Raw genomic sequence first — 21,772 nt, 5'->3', positions numbered from 1 at the left:
GTAGACCCACTGGCCTGCTGGGTCAAGGCAGAAAGGGAGCTCGATGGCCCTGATGTACTGGCAGGATGAGTTAAAGATACAATGTCCCTCTATGCTGATGATGTCCTCCTTTATGCAACAGACCGTGGGGCAATGTTGAGCCCTCTCTTGGCGATCTTTGAGGGCTTTGGAGACTACTAAGGGTATAGGGTCAATTGGAGCAAGTCAGTGCTCTATAGGCTAGGTAACTGGGAGCAGGGGGTGGATGTCCCATCTTCTTTCATGGTGGCCACAGACGGTTTAAAATACCTGGGCATATTTGTCACAACAAACCAGGAACAATTTCAGGACAAGATCCTGGCAATCTCATTAATGGGCTTGCCGAGCGACGTCACTTGGTGTTGTAACCTACCGCTGATGCTCCTTGGGTGAGCAGCCATTTTTAAAATGATAATATTGCCGGAATTTCGCTATGTAATGCAAAATAATTCCTTTCTGATCCCCAAAACCGTTTTTCACCAGACTTGACAGTGAGGAGTGCTTGTTGCTGTGAAACCAGGTGGCCCCACAAGTAGCCCTGTAAGCTCTCTATAGATCCGTCTACAATGGAAGGATAGCCCTCCCACATATGTGGGCATTTATTGAGCTTCAGAACTTTTGATTATAAACGACTGGCTACACGCCCCATGAAAGCACTCGGTGGCCAGGCTGGACAGATGCAACATGGTTGAACCTACCTGGGAACACTTGGACTGGAAGAGTCGATCGAACATTGTAATTCCCCGCACAAGCAGTCTTGACCACTTGGAACTGGGCAAAGACCTATCTAGCGTGCAAGGGCAGGATCACGATAGAAACACCACTATGGGTGGAAGTCATGTTGAGAGAGGTATCCAGGTTAAAGGAATTTACCCCCTGGGATCTAATAGGCATCTCGTGAATCAAGAATGTAGTAGAAGCTGGAGTACCTAGGTCTTTCAAGTGACTTCAAGAAAGATATGAGCCCTCGAATACACAGTTCTATAAATACACACAACTTAGACACACTCTGAACGCCGTAGATTGGGAGAACATACCCGATTCAGCACCCGTAGAGAGACACTTACTGGGAGACATTGTGAGCACCCTATTGTAGGAAAGTGGGTTTTTCTGTTGCAGTACCCACGCCACCACCCCCACTTTTTGCCTTACTCTGATGCAACTTTGACTGTGCACTTGGTTCCTGCTAACCAGGGTCCTAGTGCTGTGTTCTTTCCCTAAACTGTACTTTTGTTTCCACAATTGGCACACCTCTGGCCTAAATCTAAGTCCCTGGTAAAAGGTACAAGTGGTATCAGGGGCATTGTGACCAGAGAGGGTCTCTAAAGGCTGCAGCATGTATTATGCCAACCTAATAGATGCCTCACCAAACACATGCACACTGCCACTGCAGCCTCCGTGTTTTGGTGCAGAAAAAAGTGAGGAGTCAACCTGCCACATATCTCTGTGTGCAAGGCCTACCAGCACTGCAAGAGGCATGGGCAAGTCAATTATGCCATGGCTACAGAATCTCCAAATTCCAGAGGCCCTGGGCAGAGGGAGCACAAAAACACACATTAGTAATATTTCATTAGCTAATCATTTTGCCTGTGTTGTACACAAGCGCAATCTCGCAAGTAAACATGTCAAGGGAGTTAATAAAGACAACACAGATCACATAGGCTCACCGATACAACTGAGAGAGTGAGAGATAATTGTAAAGACCATTCAAACACAGCATAGCACTGGCTGGGAAGAGACAGAGAGAAGGTGTTTTGTTCTTTGGAGCCAGAGCGGTACCCAGGCCCCCTTTGCCAAAAACCAAAATCACCGCAAAATAACATCATTGTTGCTAGCGCCCCAGAGAGCCTCCCAGATCTATGTATTTTCCACTCTGCAGTTCCAGGAACCCCCAGTCACATGAGACGGGTCTCTCTACCTCCAGTGTGGGGTGCGGCACACCACAAGAGACGCATGATTATGCCCACACACGACTCCAAGAAAGAGTCATTTAAAACTTTGCTCTTGGAATGTTAACGGCCTCAGTAGTAAGGCAGGGGAGACCGACTTCATCACCTTCCTTCAAGACTTCAGCATTCTAGTACTATAGGAAACCTGGACCGTGTCTCCAATGCCAATTACAGGTGTTAAGGAGTAGCATCAACAAGCAGTAAAAGCCAACAAATCAGGCAGAGCCTCCGGCGGACTATCAATATTCACCGCATCCCACCTACGATGGCAACAAGAACTGATCGCTTAGGCTAAACGGGTTCAATGTGTCAAACTCTGTTTCGCAAGAATCAAAAACTCCAAATCAAATTTTATAAAGATACATTTCTAATCTAATTTCTAAAATAGGGTCTTTAATATCTTTTCTAAAATCACTGCAATTCACGTTCCCCTAAGCCGGCATTATGTTGTCAGGAGACTTTAACATGTCTTTACTCCAAACTGGTAAGAATCATGCTGTTCAATTTCTTAACCAAGCTGAAAACAGCATACCACCAGTAACTGCCAACTATTCCAGAGCAGACCGCCAAGGGAAAACATGCATTGCAGCCCTAACAAACATAGGCATGCTCACTCTCAATGGCCGTCTTACCAAAGACCATTCAGCAGCAATTACCAGAGCCTCACACCATACCAACTCTATTCTAGACTACACTCTTGTAGATATAGAGCTGTTTCAATCGATCGCCAGCTATGAAATAACACCAAGCCTGGGGAGCAACCATTTTCCCCAGTTTGTTGAGCTTTCCAACCATCCACCAAGAGCCTCACGAAGCAATGACCTAATAGGCGTACCCAGTGCATATAATCTGAAAAGGCTCACCTGGAATAGAACGGAGGCATCCACAATAATGGATTTCATAATTACGCTCACTACTGATTTGCCTGATAACCAACTGTGGACCTCCTGACAAAAGATGGGAGTCCATGATAACGACACTCATCTCCAATTTCTCATCCAATCGGTCACATCACCCCAATAGTTCAGGCAAAGGAGCAGCGTGGTTCACAAAATAGCTCTTATGGGGAAAAAAGAAAGCTAAATAAGGAGAGTAGAAAACTCTGGAATAGAGACTGAATGCACATTACAGACACAAAACAACAAATTAACATCTTAAGGCGCCTGTACAAAAAGGTAATCTGGTCAGCAAAAAAACACACCAGTCAAACACCTGGACAAAGCTCCTGCACATGAGTAAAACAAACAACAACAAACAGTTTTGGGTTGAAATTAACATTGCAGCCAATGACAGATTCTGCCATCACAACACAGACATCTCTTAGGCAGACTGGACAGCACACTTGGAAACAATCAATGCACAAGCACCAATCCCTGAAAACTACCAAGGTCCAATTACATCAACAATCGTGCCTCTCGAAAAACAGCCTGAATGAAATCCAAGTCCTGAAAGTCCTTAAAAGATTGAAAGCAGACAGGCCCCAGTCCCAAACGGCCTTCCAAATGCACTATTCAAGCTCAATCAATTCTTCTGGGCCTCGTGTCTTGCCCTATTCTTTAACCATGCGTTTACAACCAACTACATAACCACATCATGGAGAGGCAGTATCCTCCATTCAATCTTCAAAACACGCAGCAGATCAAACCCCGAGAACTACAGACTGATCGCGGTTATTGATGTTGAGGCCAAACTGTACACCTCCAACATTCTTCTAGACCTGGAGGCTTGGACCACTGCTAGCAATATCATTCCAACTAAACAAACTGGTTTTGGACCAGGCACAAGTACAACGAGCAACCTTTTGGCCCTGAGCCTCCTTGTAGAAAAAGCATTTTACAAGACCACCAAATTTTACAACTGCGTTGTCGACCTAAAAGCGGTTTTTGACATGATCCTGAGAAAGCGCTTGTGGTCAAAGATGGTCAAATGGGGTGCTCCACTAAAGCTCCTCGGGGCTATAGTCCACTTATACTCAGAAACATGGGTTTGAGCCAAACTTATACTCAGTAACGTGGGTTTGAGCAAAACTAGGCAAAGGCGACAGTACAACAGGGAAGATACCCATTCATACTGGCCTAAAGCAAGGATGTGTGCTTGCCCTCAGCTTATTTAACATCTTTACAGCAGACCTTGACGCATGGTTAGCGGAAGTTCAAAGCGATCCTCCCAAGATAGCAAAACCCCAGTGAGGTGCTTACAATTCACCAAGGGATGGTTCTGGGCACAAAACTAAAATTCAAAGACCACCTAGTTCAATGATGGGCTTAGGTGAATAAATTGCGCTTTACACTCAACAAACTACTAACAAAGCTGGAATGCCCATCCCACTCCCAGCTATTACAAGTAATTGCAGCCAAGTTTCTTCCCACACTTACCTATGGCTCAGAACTCTTAAAGGGAAAGGACGCGATCACTTTGAACCAACAGCAGTCCAACCTGTTTAAATGCGTTTTTCACCTTCCACAATCCACTTCCCAGGCTCAGCTCCAATTGGAATTTGGGTTATTTCACCAATCTACGGTTTGGATGGCCACACTCATTAAACTGTGCTGGAGATTGAGAACAGCACAACCAGACTCACTGGCCGCACTATGTTGGAAAGAAATAAAGAACCAGCCCTCAACTAAGAATGACTGGCCAACGGTGCTCCAGCATGCGCTAACCCCCCTCAACCTGAATGAAGCATGGGCCTAAACACCAGCTTTTCTGCATTCCAAAACATTTCCCAAAAAACAGCGAAACTACAAGCCTGGTCACTCGACAAAGCCGAGATGGCACAGAAAAAACATGGGTGGATGGTTCTGCAATCCTACGAGAACTGGGGTCCGCAGCCCCACCTCATAAGCCACATATCTCCGTCAACACAGTATTCTCTCCTCCTCATCTGTTTGGGAGCTTTTACATCAAAAGACCAGGTTTCACTGTGGAAGCAAACCTGGTCAAACCCCAGCTGTCGGTTATGCGCTACCTCCAAAGACACTGTATTACATTTTTTGTGCATCTGCCCTGCTGTCAGTCCGCGGAGACGGAAACTATTACTACCAGCCCTCCTGTCTCTCCAAATAAGATCTTGCCGACCCGCTGTGATGACCCTTTTTAACAGTAAGGCGCTTCAGCTCTCCTGTGGGTCAACAAAGTTCCTCTAATAAGTTAACAAACAGCTACAAATGCAGCAGGGGAGAGTGCGAGGACCGAGAGAGGTAGCTCGGCACATGAACGAAATCTTAAGCTACCATCACACAGTTTTCCAGCCAAGCAACAATAGCATTATATTTTAGTAATAATTGGGAGTGTTTTTATTGCCTTTATAACTGAACCGTTACGTATTTTTAAGTGCACATTGTGTAAACCGATTTGGTGCCATATCCGATGCAGAGTTGCAGGGTAGCCTTTCCTAGTCTCAGGGAACCATCCATACTGAGCTTGACTCAGCAGCGAGGGCACCTCTGCAAGCTAAGCCACTAAGAGATCCCACTCTATGGGCACTTTCTTCAATTCGGCGAGATCTCTTCAATGTTATGAATGTTATGTTACCCAAAGAGCTTTCTGTGCCCTTCAATAGGGGTTAATGTTTATCTAGCCACCCTTGGAGGTAAGCGGATGCCTGCCTGAAACATGGCAGATGCTCACCACGCTTTCAGCTGCCGTAGCGGTGGCTGTGAACACACAGAGCTCACCACTGGGCTATGGCGGTGGCGATCTCTAGATAGAGTGGCAGATGTAATGTCCTCTTCCACCGCTCACCAATCTTTAGGTTAGGCCCTTCTACTGTAGACATTAGGCAACCACTAGCATTCTGCTTAGACAGATACAAACTTTTGATAAGAAAGTCAATGAGAAAGAGAGAGAGAGATAGGTGTCTTTTTATTTTTTGATGCCTGACATGTATTAAAAAAAAAAAAAAAACATTCCAGACAAAGTGCCAATTAAAATATTTGCTTTTCGATATAAATATTTGCTACCTAATCCTTCTGTTCTCCTATTAACAAATACATATTGGTGCTGTTTGAAACTGATGTTCTACTTGCTGAACCAACCTTCACAACGTTCTTTTTAATGGAACAGCCCTTTAAGCTGAAACATAAGCAATGCGATGGCAGGATGTGAAACCTTAACCTCTAGACTGAGAGGTTTAGACGATAACTGTTAGGCCATAACCAGCATTTCTTTTTTGGAAAGCTGGTTGGAATGCAGCCACCTCAGTGGTTGTCTGCCAGCAGCCTTCAAAGTATTGAATAATCTCGATCCATTACAGTGACAGACAACCGACTTTTGTCGGAAAAACCAGGTGGAGGCGGGTGGTCACCCCACGTGGATGTTCAAAAGTTGCAATTTTGCAAAAAAGCTCGTTTTGCTTTGTTAAAATACACATTCTGTCTGTAGACGTGAGGGATTTTTTAATCTGTTCCCTGTAAAGTAGAAACACAAATGAGCCAGGTTTACAATTGGGCCCTTCATGATTCGTTGACTTTTCAAAATCAGAATGATGATTAAACAAAGGACAATGGAAAATCATGGCAGACTGATTTGGGACTGTTGTTATCTAATCTGTCATGCTTGGAGAATAAACAGATAAAGAGAAGTACACCTGCCTGCAACTGGGCTCCAAATGCATGAAATTCGAATTTCATAGGAATCATGTCATATCTGTGAATGAAACCGCCTGTGAAATACGGGTTTTAAAAGACTGCATTTTGTGCAATAAAAGTACCCAAATGTGTATTAAATGTGTATGTATATATATTTTCCCCAGGCATTGTCGTGGCATTTTGTACATAAGAGTATTCCATTAAGTGTGGATCTGCAAGATGTCCTTGATTGCTGCTGCCTCACTTTACAACAGCCTCACCTTTGGAATTTGTTGGCCTCGGCTGAGTATATAACACAAGCCTGTTCCTTAATTGCTTGCATCCGATTTATCATTGAAGCAGGTGAGTGTTCTATACCATTCATGGTATTTCATCAAATACATAGTGATTCTTTTTGGAAAAGTCCAGCATTAGATAACACAGAAGGACGGTAGAAACAATATTTAGGTGTTCAGCTATTTATAAGAAGCAAACAGGACTGGACATATTTCCTGTTGATCCGATAATGTCTTTTATCCTTTTATGAAACAAGATCATGCTAATGCAGCTGTGATGACCCTTAAGGTATTTCAAGGTTAGCAGCTTGGTTAGTTGACAAGGATTTTAACAGCCCTCTTTATGGTCTGGCTTGACACTGCAGCTGTCGCCAAACAATTATGTGAGCTTCATTAGAGAGGGGCTTTGGCTCCGTCCACATGTTGAGAGAAAGGAGTACATGTGTTGAACGGGCAGAAGTTGTGTGCTTTCACACAAAAAAGTGCTTGCCCTCCACACAGCTATGATCATTTTGTTTATTTATCCAGCTGCCTGAGGTTGAAGTTTCAGGGGTAACGGGATAATCACTCAAGGGTGACTGTTCCTAAAGAGAAGAGGAGCTGGCCAAATCGGTCGCTAAAGGAATAGTGAGTTAAACTAACTCACAGAATTGGTTGGAAGCAAAACACTGTGGAGGTGGGGGAATTTTCCTTTTGTAAAAAGTGCCCTCACACACCTATGCGGGTGTCATGCTTCATCATCGGGCGTTGCTCCTCGTGGGGGTGGTGCTGAAGTCCCCCACGGGCCCAGCAAGAGGGCTCTTTGTCTGAGTTCTTTTTGGAGTACCACCGCAGTTGTGAGTGCAGGTGTGTGGGGGTGGGAGAGAAGGTGAGTGAATTAAAATTACCTCGCCGGTACCATAAAAACCTTTATGCAAGGGTCTGTGTGGTAAGGTTAAAACAAATGACAAGGAAGGCCTCTAGAAAATTATATCTGAGGAGTGAGTATTTTCTTTCTGTTCTCTTGTCAGTGAGTGAGAGTGATAGTGGTGGTGAGTACATTAGGTCGAAATGTTTCGCGCCTTACATGGGTCCCTACTGGATCCCGAGGCGTTTCATCAGGACCGTGCTAAAAGTGAAAAAAGGGTTAAAAATATGAATCTGAGACGGCGACAGTCAGTATTCCTATAATACCTATATTCAGGTTTTGGCGTCAGAGCGCCTAAAGGAACGTCCACTAGGATTCCCTAGATCCAACCCCAACAGTAGTAAGGGCTGGCCTCATCGGCGTGATAGCGCAGAGTGAAGAGGACTACGTAGCCTCTCCCGGAGTGCAGCCTATTACCTGCCCTTCCGCTGCTTGAATGTGTTCCATTACGCGCTCTGACGCCAAAACGTGAATATAGGTAGTATAGGAATACTAAGTGTCACCATCTCAGATTCCTATTTTTAACCCTTTTTTCACTTTTAGCACGGTCCTGATGAAATGCCACGGGATCCAGTAGGAACCCATGTAAGGCGCGAAACATATCGACCTAACGTACTCACCACCGCTATCACTCTCACTCACTAGAAGGATAATACTCACTCCTCAAATATAATTTTCTAGAGGCCTTCCTTGTCATTTGTTTTAAACTTACCACACAGACCCTTGAATAAAGGTTTTTAGGATACCAGCGAGGTAATTTTAATCCACTCACCTTTTTTCCCCCCACACACTCGCACTCACAACTACGGCGATACTCCAAAAATAACTCCGACAAAGCGCGCTCTCGCGGAGCCCATGGGGGACTGCAGCGCCACCGCCACGAGGAGCAACACCCGATGATGAAGCATGACACCCGCATTGTATTTTGTGAAGTTTCAGGGACACACACATGACATTGTAATGCTGTAAATGTGTCTTAGATAACTAGATAAATTATGGTATTTTGCTCCGGCAGAAGGGGAGTGCAGTCTGTAACCTACATAGATGTTTAGCTGTGGCTTGACAGTGCAACTGTCTGATTTTTTAACCTACAGACAATGTTATTCTTCAGTTATTTTCTTCCATACAAATACATATCAATTTCCATGCTATTTACTTTGCCAGTGCTTTTTCTAGTATGGGATTCACATTTGCAACACTTCTTTTGTCTATTAAGTTTATTTCTACATTCTCCTTATTTCAGTTAGTTATGCTCTGTGAGAAGTTGGCCTGATATATGATGTCACTAGTTCTAGTGTACACCTTGTATCAGTCCAAACAACCCTCATGGTGATTGGTGGTAAAGTCAACCTTATAGACCAGCTATCCTAGTGGTAGCATGGACAAGACCAGTCTTAGGCTAAACTCTGTATGGCATGTGAAGCCAGCTGTTATACCATTTGCAATCCCTTGAATACCAAATGAAAGGACACCACAACAGATATATATAAAAATAGGATGTATTTATTCTAGACAAAATACCCTCAGCACTCTTTAATGAGATTCGAGGTAAGTACAACACAGTCTTATTTAAGCATACATAAGTCACACAGGTAAGTAATACAGTTAGGCCCTAGGGGCCACGCAAACCATATACTAAGTAAGTGGTATAAGAACCACTGTCACAAACACAGGTTAGGCCTAGGCCTAGGGAATCGCTGGGGCTACACTATCCTACCAGTTGCTAGGCAGTGGGAGGCACACGGGATTCAGGTGCAGAGTGGAAACCCTCACGCTCAATGCGTTAAAGTCGATAGAAATAGTGATGTTTAGAAATAAAGAGTTTTAGGACACTTCGGAAAGAGCTAGGAGTTAGAGACTTGGAAACTAGACCCTAGGATAGTCAATACCCTTGAGAGCACCGGAGTACTCAGTTTACCTAGCCCACGGGCTGCGGTTGCATAGGTGTGAACTTGCGTCGGGTTTCGTCATCGACTCCTATGGATGCCTGAAGAAATGATGCTGACAGGCAGTCAATGAAGAGTGTCCAGTGGATTCCAAGGTTGGAATCAAGAAGGAGGGTACCTGCAAGCAGAGGGGACAGAGTCTAGGTCACCAGCCAGGAGCCGGGAAGGAACCAGGCGATGTCGTGAAGATGCAGGTGAAGAGGTGAAGCTTGTCGCAGCAGCCACGGGTACCAGGAGGCGTCGAGGACAACCAGAACCAGGAGGCGAGCTGTCCCACGAGGGCTCTTGCTGTTGGCAGCGTCGATGTAGAGTCCGGACCCAACAAGCCTTGGCAAGCGCAACCCACGCAGGATGAAGGATTCGCTTCTGTTGCAGACCAGGAAGGCCTGAGGTGCTTCTCTTTCACAGGGAAGCAAGGGCCAGTCTGGAGCAGCCAAACCAGCGATGGAAAGTTAAGGGTTTGTCGTCACAAAGGCTACTAGCCAACGGGCAAGCAACCAGACAGACGCGTCGAGCAGGAAAATGCAGAAGGGCCCCACGCAGAACTCGTGGAGTGTGGAGGGCTGATCTTCGGTGCAGATGGTGCTCGGGGTTGGGGCTTCTCAATCCCCAGAGCACAACTTCGAGGATGCCTCAGAAGCTGCGCTGGAAGCTAGTAGCCAATTTTCCCAGGTAGCCGGTCCCACGTCTCTCGTCACCCCCACGAATCTCAGCTTTGCTGTGGATGTGGATCAGGGTCGGAGAAGTCTGGAAGTCAAGGCGCTGGTCGGGCTCTGCAGTCGGTTCCTCGTAGAACTTGGGCAAAGCAAACGGCAGGTCGCTTGTTGGTGCCTGTTTGCACAGGGTGGCCACTCCTTGGCCACAAGGGAGATTCTTCAGTCTTCTTCCGTAGTCGAATGTCGAAGGTCCAGAGTTTCTGTTCAAGTTGCAGTTTTTCAGGATAATCCAAAGTCCTAGGGACTCGGCTCCCACTCTTATACTAATCTGGGGGGCTGGGTTACCTGCTAGGTCCCTCCTATGGATGGGACCAGGGAGGGGGGTGGTTACACCCCCTTCCCTTTGTCCAGTTTCGCGCCAGGACTGGGGTTGGAGTGCCCCAGCACCGGTTTGAACCGGACTATGCATGGGACTCCTTGTGTGCCCCAGGCAGTGTCTCGTTTCTTTCATCCCTCCCTGCCCCAATACACTAAGTCCTGTCTAGGGTGGTGCTAGCACCTCCCAAGGCAGGAAACCTATTGTCCAAGCCTCCCTCGCTGGAAGTACTCCCAGCAGCAGGAGGTCAGACTTGTGTCTGTGGCAGCAGCATCCATTATTTGAAGCTGGGGCGCTGGTTAACTTTAACCGGGTAGTAGGTCTTCAACATGTCTTCTCCCTCTAGAAGGGAGGAATACTATCCTCATCGCCAGAAATGGTGTGGGGGTAGTATTCCAAAGTGTTATACACCTTACACGACATGTTTTGATAAAGCCAAACCATAGTTAACATAACCGCGAGGATTATAAGGCACTTTAAGAGTATATGGTAGGCAATATCATAGAACAGCTATAAGGACATGGTTCCGAAAGCTGCAGACAGGCTCAGCTCATGCTAGAGCACCATCTCACATGTTACCAAGCACTCTGCCTTCAGGATTGTTAAGGCCTGCCATAGAAGTGACTGAAAGGTTACCCATGTGTCTATATATAAGGTAGGTATAGGAATACTACACCTAAGCAAGGGGTGATTACATCTGTCTGGACAATGAACTCTTTGGAGTAGTCTGGACTTTTCAGAATAGGTGCAGTGCACATGGCCTGCTTCAGGTCATCAAATGCCTTCTGACAGCTTACTGTCCACTGAACTTTCTTTGGCATCTTCTTAGAGGTCAAGTCATTAAGTGGTGTCACAATGGACCCATAGTTCTTAACAAACTTTCTGTAGTACCCAGTCAGGCCCAAGAAAGCTCTGACCTGTGTCTGGGTAATTGGAGAAGTCCAGTTCTTTATGGTCTGGATCTTGCTCTCCAGTGGTTGAACCTGACCCCCACCTACTAGGTGGCCCAGGTACACAACCTTGCTCTGCCCTATCTGGCACTTAGTGGCCTTGATAGTGAGGCCTGCCTTTTGCAGGTCCTCTAAAACATTCCTCAGGTGGACCAGGTGATCCTCCCAGGTGGAGCTAAAGACAGCAATACCATCAAGATAAGCTGCACAGTAGTCATCCAGACCTGTAAGGACTTGATTCACCAACCTTTGGAAAGTGGCAGGTGCATTCTTCAAGCCAAAGGGCATTACCACAGATTGATAATGTCCTACTGGGGTTGAGAAAGCAGTTTTGGCCTTTGCACTCTCAGCTAGTCTGATTTGCCAGTAGCCTGCTGTCAGGTCAAATGTACTCAAAAACTTGGCAGCTGCCAATCTGTCAGTGAGCTCATCTGCCCTAGGTATTGGGTGGGCATCTGTCCTAGTGACAGCATTGAGACCTCTGTAATCCACGCAAAACCTCATCTCTCTCCTACCATCTTGGGTGTGAGGTTTTGGCATGAGAACTACAGGACGAGCCCAAGGGCTCTCTGAAGGTTCAATGACTCCCAGCTCCAACATCTTTTGTACCTCAATATTTATGCAGTCCCTGACATGGTCAGGTTGCCTGTAGATTTTACTCTTCACAGGCAGACTGTCACCAGTGTCCACCTCATGGGTGCACCAGTTTGTCTGACTTGGGGTCAGTGAGAACATATGTCTATAGGCCTGTAGAACTTGTCTGCAGTCCTGTTGCTGATGGTTAGTGAGGCTGTCAGAAAAGACCACACCATCAACTGAACCATCATCAGTGTTCTGAGTCAGCAGGTCTGGGAGAGGGTCACTCTCTTCCTCCTGCCCCTCATCTGTAGCCATGAGTAACCCAATGTCTGCTCTGTCAACATATGCATTTAACTCCTTCAGTGCCCATGACGAGATGGTCTCGTCATGGAGCGCGGTTGCGCTGTGCCCATGACGAGACTATCTCGTCATGAACCCCGCCCGCTAATGAAAGGGCCGGCACAGGGCGGGGAAAGGGCGGGGCACTGAAGGGGTTAACCTGTTGTAATGAAGCACCCTGTGTGGGCTTTTGGGAGTCCCAAGGTCCACCAAGTAGGTGACTTCTCCCTTCTGTTCAACAATAGTGTGGGGTCCAGACCATTTGTCCTGGAGTGCTGCTGGGGCCACTGGCTCCAACACCCACACTTTCTGTCCTGGCTGGTACACAGTCAGCACTGCCTTTTGGTCATGCCAAGCTTTTTGGAGTTCTTGGCTTGCCTCAAGGTTTTTAGAAGCCTTCTTCATATACTCTGCCATCCTGGAGCGGAGGCCAAGTACATAATCCACTATATCCAGTTTGGGTTGTCTGAGAGGTCTCTCCCATCCTTACCTTGCTAGACACAGGGGTCCCGTTACAGGACACCCAAACAAAAGCTCAAAAGGGCTGTAGCCAACCCCCTTTTGTGGGACCTCTCTGTAAGCAAACAGAAGGCAGGGTAAAAGGATGTCCCATCTTCGCCTAAGCTTGTCTGGTAAACCTTTTATCATCCCTTTGAGGGTCTTGTTGAACCTTTCCACAAGCCCATTGCATTGTGGGTGATAGGGGGTAGTGAATTAGTAGTTAACACCACACTCCTTCCACATTGCAGTCAAATATCCTGACATGAAGTTGGCACCTCTGTCAGAGACAACCTCCTTTGGAAAACCCACTCTGGAGAATACTCCAAGTAGGGCCCTTGCCACAACAGGAGCTGTTGTGGTCCTCAGGGGTATAGCTTCTGGGTACCTGGTGGCATGGTCCACTATCACCAGTATGAATCTGTGCCCAAATGCTGTTTGGGGGTCCATTGGTCCAACAATGTCTATCCCCACTCTCTCAAAGGGAACCCCCACCACAGGTAGTGGTATGAGGGGGGCCTTTGTGGTGCCACCTGATTAGCCACTGGCTTGGCAGGTGACACAGGAGCGACAAAACTCCTTGGTATCTTCTGACATGTGAGGCCAGTGAAAGAGAGCGACAAGTCTGTCCCAAGTCTTATTCTGGCCTAAGTGTCCTGCAAGGGGAATATCATGGGCCAAGGTAAGAAGGAAGCCTCTGAAACTCAATGGTATGACCAACCTCCTGGACACGCCAGGCTTGGGGTCTCTAGCCTCTGAGTACAGCAGCCCTTCATCCCAATACACTCTATGGGTACCTTGAGCATTCCCTGCAGCCTCAGCAGCAGCCTGCTGTCTGAGGGGTTCAAGAGAAGGATAGTCTAATTGTGCCTGCCTCAGATCTGCCCTTGAAGGTCCCCCTGTCCCAAGAAACTCAACCTGGTCAGGTTCCAGTTCTTCTAGGACAGTTCCTTCAGGGCTCTCAGAATCATCCTCCTGTGAGGGCTGACTCTCTACCTGAGGCAGGGGGAAGGCACAGCCTTAACCCTACTGCTCTTTCTCTTGGGTTGTGTCTGGTCCATTGTCCCAGGATCCAGCACTGGTTCAGTGTTGCACTTTTTGGCCTGTGACCTAGTCACAGCAAGGACATGTGCATCTATTCCCAGCATTTCTGCATGGGTCCTATATTCCACTTCAGCCCAAACTGAAGTTTCAAGGTAATTTCCCAACAGACACTCTACCGGAAGATCTGAACTCACCACGACTTTCTTGAGGCCAGTTACCCCTCCCCAGGAGAAGTTAACAATTGCCACACTATGGAAGGTAGTGGCATTGCTAGCGTTGGTCACTAGGTAATTCTAACCTAGCATGATCTGTCCAGGGTCCACAAAGGCAGGTGTCACCATTGTGACACTAGCACCTGTGTCCCTGTAGGCCTGAGCCATTCTCTGGTTAATTAAAGGAGTCTGTCTGTACTTGCCCAGGTTACTGGGACCCACAGTAGAGGACAAAGCTATGTCCCCATCACAGATCAGAAAAGCCTGAGTGGGTATTCTGACTAGGCCAGAATCCACTTCAGTTCCCAGGGTTAACCCTATTACACCCTTTTGCTGGGAACCACCACTTACAGCTGGACTAGGGGGTACAGTTGCCTTAGGGGCAATGGTGGTTGGGGGCTTGTCCTTTTTGGTGCATTCACTATACCAATGGGAATTGGACTTACCATAGTTACACCAAGGTTTCTTTTGGCCATCTTTCTTTTTATCCTTTTTGGGACCACCCTCCCCCTGAGCCTTTTGGGGGCCTGGTGAAGACTTCTGGTCTTTTGATTTCTGCTCATTACCCTTCTGGTCTGCCTTTTTCTGATCACCGCCCTGGTTCTGGTTTTTCTGCTTAACTCTAGTCCTGACCCACCTATCTGCCTTCTTTCCCAATTCCTGGGGAGAAGTTAGGTCAGAGTCAATCAAGTGTTGATGCAGTAACTGGTTTTGACAGTTGTTAAGGATTTGTTCTCTCATGATCAAATTATACAATCCTGTATAGTCCTTAACCTTACTACCCAACAACCAGCCTTCCAAAGCCTTAGTGGCACAATCTGCAAAGTCAGTCCAGTCCTGAGTCTGTGTCTTCTGGGTATCCCTGAACAACAACTTGTATTGTTCAGTGGTTAGGCCAAACCCATCAATCATAGCACTCTTCAGGACAGTGTAATTGTCAGCATCCTCATCACTAACTGTGAGGAGCTTGTCTCTACCTTTCTCAGAGAAGGAGAGCCATAAGATAGCTGCCCACTGACTTTGGGGTACCTGCTGTACTTTGTAAGCCCTCTCCAAAGCAGTTATCCATTTGTGGACGTCATCCCCACACTTGTAGGGAGGGACAATCTTGCTCAGGTTTCTATTGTCATAGGCCCTGTCTCTATCCTTAGGGATAGTGCTGCCACTAGTGGGTCCTAACCCACTTAACTTTTGCTCTCTGGCCAGAGCAAGTCTCTCTTTGGCAAGGGCAAGTTCTTCCCTTTCAATCCTTAGATTGACCTCCCTCATTCTGGCCTGATGCTCCTTTCTCTGAGGAGAAGTCATTCCCCTGTGAAAAGAGGCATTGGAGCTATTAGAGACATGGGAGTGGATAGATTCCCTGGAAGGGGATCTTCCTCTCCTGCTTCTCTGGTTAAGTCCACTTGAGGGTCTGAATGGGGGGACCCCATTCTGACTCCCATGTAGGCTTAAGTTAGCCTGGCTGAGTCTCCTAACTTGGACCTGGCTATCTACCTCATCTTCTGAAGTCCCTGCTGACTCATCTAGATCAGTATTGTGAGCGGAGTCTTCTGTAGAGGGCAGACCCTCAATGGTACCTAAGGCATCATCCTGGGAGGCTCTCTGAGCATCATACTCTTCTAAGATATCCACTAGATAAATGAGGGTGTGCTAGGCCCTTCAACCTACAACAACTCAGTTCAGTAGAACTTAAGTATTTATAAGCTATGTTATATGTACCTGACAAATATCCTTGTGATCTTTCAATTTGATATCTCTAGATTGCAATGGTATCACAACAGCAAGCTCAGATCCCAACCGCTGCTCACCGATGTGAGAAGTTGGCCTGATATATGATGTCACTAGTTCTAGTGTACACCTTGTATCAGTCCAAACAACCCTTATGGTGATTGGTTGTAAAGTCAACCTTATAGACCAGCTATCCTAGTGGTAGCATGGACAAGAGCAGTCTTAGGCTAAACTCTGTATGGCATGTGAAGCCAGCTGTTCTACCATTTGCAATCCCTTGAATACCAAATGAAAGGACACCACAACAGATATATATAAAAATAGGATGTATTTATTCTAGTCACAATACCCTCAGCACACTTTATGAGATTCGAGGTAAGTACAACACAGTCTTATTTAAACATACATAAGTCACACAGGTAAGTAATCCAGTTAGGCCCTAGGGGCCACGCAAACCATATACTAAGTAAATGGTATAAGGACCACTGTCACGAACACAGGTTAGGCCTAAGCCTAGGGAATCGCTGAGGCTACACTATACTACCAAAGGTTAGGAAGTGGGAGGCCCACGGGATTCAGGTGGAGAGTGGAAAGACTCACGCGTAATGCGTAAAAGTCGATAGAAATAGTAGTTATCAGAAATTAACAGTTTTAGGACACTTCGGAAAGAACTAGGAGTTAGAGACTTGGAAACTAGACCCTAGGATAGTCAATACCCTTGAGAGCACCGGAGTACTCAGTTTACCTAGCCCACGGGCTGCGGGTGCATAGGTGTGAACTTGCGTCGGGTTTCGTCGTCGACTCCTACGGATGCCTGAAGAAAAGATGCTGACAGGCAGTCAGTGAAGAGTGTCCGGTGGATTCCAAGGTTGGAATCAAGAAGGAGGGTACCTGCAAGCAGAGGGGACAGAGTCTAGGTCACCAGCCAGGAGCCGGGAAGGGCCCAGGAAGGAACCAGGCGATGTCGTGAAGAAGCAGGTGAAGAGGTGAAGCTTGTCACAGCAGCCATGGGTACCAGGAGGCGTCGAGGACAACCAGAACCAGGAGGCGAGCTGTCCCACGAGGGCTCTTGCTGTTGGCGGCGTCGATGTAGAGTTCGGACCCAACAAGCCTTGGCAAGCGCAACCCACGCAGGATGAAGGATTCGCTTCTGTTGCAGACCAGGAAGGCCTGAGGTGCTTCTCTTTCACAGGGAAGCAAGGGCCAGTCTGGAGGAGCCAAACCAGCGATGGAAAGTTAAGGGTTCGTCGTCACAAAGGCTACTAGCCAACGGGCAAGCAACCGGACAGACGCGTCGAGCAGGAAAATGCAGAAGGGCCCCACGCAGAACTCGTGGAGTGTGGAGGGCTGATCTTCGGTGCAGATGGTGCTCGGGGTTGGGGCTTCTCAATCCCCAGAGCACAACTTCGAGGATGCCTCAGAAGCTGCGCTGGAAGCTAGTAGCCAATTTCCCCAGGTAGCCGGTTCCACGTCTCTCGTCACCCCCACGGATCTCAGCTTTGCTGTGGATGTGGATCAGGGTCGGAGAAGTCTGGAAGTCAAGGCGCTGGTCGGGCTCTGCAGTCGGTTCCTCGTAGAACTTGGGCAAAGCAAACGGCAGGTCGCTTGTTGGTGCCTGTTTGCACAGGGTGGCCACTCCTTGGCCACAAGGGAGATTCTTCAGTCTTCTTCCGTAGTCGAATGTCCAAGGTCCAGAGATACTGTTCAAGTTGCAGTTTTTCAGGATAATCCAAAGTCCTAGGGACTCGGCTCCCACTCTTATACTAATCTAGGGGGCTGGGTTACCTGCTAGGTCCCTCCTATGGGTGGGACCAGGGAGGGGGGTGGTTACACCCCCTTCCCTTTGTCCAGTTTCGCGCCAGGACTGGGGCTGGAGTGCCCCAGCACCGGTTTGAACCGGACTATGCATGCGACACCTTGTGTGCCCCAGGCAGTGTCTCGTTTCTTTCATTCCTCCCTGCCCCAATACACTAAGGCCTGTCTAAGGTGGTGCTAGCACCTCCCAAGGCAGGAAACCTATTGTCCAAGCCTCCCTCGCTGGAAGGACTCCCAGCAGAAGGAGGTCAGACTTGTGTCTGTGGCAGCAGCATCCATTTTGTGAAGCTGGGGCGCTGGTTAACTTTAACCGGGTAGTAGGTCTTCAACATGTCTTCTCCCTCTAGAAGGGAGGAATACTATCCTCATCGCCAGAAATGGTGTGGGGGTAGTATTCCAAAGTGTTAGACACCTTACACGACATGTTTTGATAAAGCCAAACCATAGTTACCATAACCGCGAGGATTATAAGGCACTTTCAGAGTATATGGTAGGCGATATCATAGAACAGCTATAAGGATATGGTTCTGAAAGCTGCAGACAGGCTCAGCTCATGCTAGAGCACCATCTCACATGTTACCAAGCACTCTGCCTTCAGGATTGTTTTTTTTAATTTTTTTTTTTATTTAATATTTTAGTATTTTAATAAAATACCGTAGACAGCAAGTGTTGGGGTAGAATACTGGTTATGGTTAGTAGGGTGGTCAACTTTTCACTTCGTAAGACAGTAATCAGTACAGCATTTTCCCCTTTGAATTATAAATGTTAAACAACAAACAGATGAAGAAATCAATTTAAAAATATCTGGGAGCTGTCTAAAGTATTATTAAACAATTATTAAACCAATAGTAGTGTTGTATGTCTACCAGGCTGTCAACTGGTAAAAGCTTTAGTTTGTGTGTTGGTGCAGCCTCTTTCAATTGTTCTCCTAAAGTAATCATTTTTTTTTTTAAATATTTTTATTAAAGTTTTCAATCAGCGCAATGAAGCCAATTACAGAGAAAAATAAAAGGACCCAATCCGCAGTGTACATATCAGGAGAAATCCGTTCTTCCCACGCTTCCCCCCTAGACCCCCCAACCCTCCACCCACTCTACCCCCACCCCCCCCTGTCAGTGCGCCCGCGTCAACCCCTTCTTCACTTCTGCTGAGAGGGACCAGGGGTCCGGGAAGTCCGAGCCCCAGGCAATCCCAAGGGCATGTCCACTGTTCCCAAGATACTGGAGACCCCCCCCCCCCCCCACCACCCATCTAGACCCCAGCCACCTACCACGACTATTCAACAGTTACCAATACATTGTGCAAACGCTGAGACCTCCCCAGATGTACCTAAGTGCCTTCAGGATTGTTAAGGCCTGCCATAGGAGTGGCTGAACGGTTACCCATGTGTCTATATATAAGGTAGGTATAGGAATACTACACCTAAGCAAGGGGTGATTACACGACCTTGCCCCAGCTGAGTGATCAGCCAGTTGTGTCATGATGGGAGGCCAGCCAGTGGTGGCATAATACATGCTGCAGCCCCTGGTAGGCCTAGGGTACACATATGCCCTGGGTACCTAAGGTACACTGTACAGGGCCCTAGAAGGTGATCCTTACCAATTGTGTTATGTACCTAAAGTACATAGTATGAATTTAGAGAGAGAACAGCTCGGCTGTGGGTCTGATTAGCAGGCCCACAGCCACATCTAAGTCGAAAACCAGTGAAGCAAAAGCAAAAAGTGGGGGTGACCATAGAAAGCAGACCCTACTCTCCTACATGCTCTGTCCGTGTTGTACAATGTGCTACTTGTAAAGCATAATATTCATTTACTGATTTTAGTGTTATATGTTTTGTTGACAATTAAACTATATTAGCTCACTTGACAAAGCTTGCATGTATTTGTTAGGTATGGCAACATGTTTGCTCGTGGTGTTGTAAGTTATTTATCTGATAGAGACCTCTAGCCACAGATTCCTTAACTTAGAATATCCCCCAGGCATCAGACTGGATCCGGCGGTGTCCTAACCTGAGTCCCTACCCCCCCGTATGGGGCCCGGTTGCACGCCAGGGAAGGGGGGGGACAATGCTTACCTGAGGTAGGCAAATGATGGCGACGGTGATGGAACCAGCCCCGCCGTGTGGACGACTCTGCTGGAGAAAGAAACCTGAGTCGCGAGGGGTTCGTTCGGGACATTCGGGCGGGCAGACAGCAGCATCATGCGGCGTTTCCGCAGTGATTGCGGCGCAGCTGGCAGCAAACGTCGCACTCCAAGGAGTCATGGTGCTCTCCCAAGCACCATATACAGAGTACGTGAGGGTCCGTCATCGGCATCTGTCAAGCAGGACCGGCACAGTTTGAAGCCCACAAAGGGCATCGGCATACTGTTCCTGGACGCGAAAGGACGTCGAAAGGGCCTGCAATAAACAATAACAGGCCCGAGGTATTACTTTCCCGGATCCACGTAAGAACGCCGAAAAGAAAAAAACTGACGTCAGCACACCAGTGGCTCCACTGACGTCAGTTCCGTGGACAACGTCAGGACGGAGGCGGGCGACGCCACCTCCCCGCGTGCGGAGGTATTGCTGGGAAAAATTGATTTTCCGGATCCAGTCTTACGCCTGGGTGATATTCTAAGTTAAGGAATCTGCGGCTAGACTGTGTCTCTACCAGATATATCGTTACCGAAGGCAAGTAACTCTTCCATTACCACAAGAATGCAGCCTTTCACTCACAGAGACTACATAACTGAATCTTTTTCTCAAAATTAGGATGGTTTTGTCAATTTGAATAGATATGAACCATTAATTATTATTACAAATTTCTCAGCAATTATTCGCTTTGGGCAAACCATCAACCAATTTATTGTTCAAATAATTTGAATTTAATTTGTTGCACAAAGTGATCTGTGTGCATATAAGCATGTTCCCTTATACTCACCTGTTACATATTTTTTTTAATTAACATTATTACCCATAACATTCAGTTAATCACTGTTTAAGGCTCTCTTGCAGGGACTATGGAGGTATGAATTCTCTAACCTTTGCAAGACCAAAGCATGTTGTTTGTGTGTCAATGTCATTTAGGCTTCTTCGAGTTCTAAAACCCGAATGCATTCCCATTGACCTCACCTAATAGGGAGTCAAAAAGATGGAGGCATTTGCAAAGAGGGTTTTTTCTTTGCTCATTTTGGTCTTTAGGTCACGCAACATATCATGCCTCCTGGAGAGATATTCTCATGCATTATGGGCCGAAGTTTCGGACGTCCTGCCAGCGGTCGCTGAGGAAGGGGCAAGCCGTCAACTCTACACCTCCTCCTCTACCTCCCCTACTCCCCCTGGTAACGCAGGAAAGCAGCCCTAGATCCCCCATCCTGGAGCATGCGGGTCCTGTGGGGGGGGTCGGCTGTCCCATTTTCTACAGGATTGGAAATTGGTCACTACGGACCTTTGGGTTTTGAATCTTGTAGAGAATAGGTACGCCCTTCCCTTCCGGGAATTCCCTCCGCCAAGGATTCTGTTCGGAAGATCATTTACTCCTTCTCCAAAAGGGAGGTCCTTGCCTTATTGCAAAAAGGTGCGATAGAGGTGGTCCCAGAGCAGGAAAGGGGTCAGGGATGCTATTCCCAGTATTTCCTGATTCCAAAAAAGGATGGCAGGTTACGACCGATTCTGGACCTCAGGGTCTTGAATTTTTACCTCAAACAGGAGAAATTCAAGATGCTGACCCTTGCTCAGGTTCTTTAGGCACTGCAGCAAGAGGACTGGATGGTGTCGATCGATTTGCAGGATGCGTATTTTCACATCCCCCATCCTGAAGTCGCACAGGAAGTATCTCCGTTTCACGGTAGGGTCGCAGCACTACCAGTTTGCGGTCCTCCTTTTTGGTCTTAATACTGCACCTCGAGTCT

At 47.2% G+C, this 21,772-nt stretch overlaps 1 protein-coding gene across 2 annotated transcripts in view; it reads left to right on the top strand.

Annotated features, from left to right (window-relative positions):
- HTT (huntingtin) overlaps window positions 1-21,772 on the top strand; it is a 2,065,683-nt gene that overhangs the window by 1,575,276 nt on the left and 468,635 nt on the right. For both annotated transcript variants that reach the window (XM_085642500.1, XM_085642499.1), the window contains one exon: window positions 6,721-6,898. In XM_085642500.1, coding sequence (XP_085498626.1) covers window positions 6,721-6,898 — 178 coding nt within the window. The remainder of the gene's footprint in view (window positions 1-6,720; window positions 6,899-21,772) is intronic.

The sequence above is a fragment of the Triturus cristatus genome, chromosome 2_2 (assembly GCF_964204655.1).
Source record: "Triturus cristatus chromosome 2_2, aTriCri1.1, whole genome shotgun sequence".
In the NCBI taxonomy this organism is placed as follows: Eukaryota; Metazoa; Chordata; class Amphibia; order Caudata; family Salamandridae; genus Triturus; species Triturus cristatus.
This window is presented reverse-complemented; position numbering and strand designations above follow the sequence as displayed.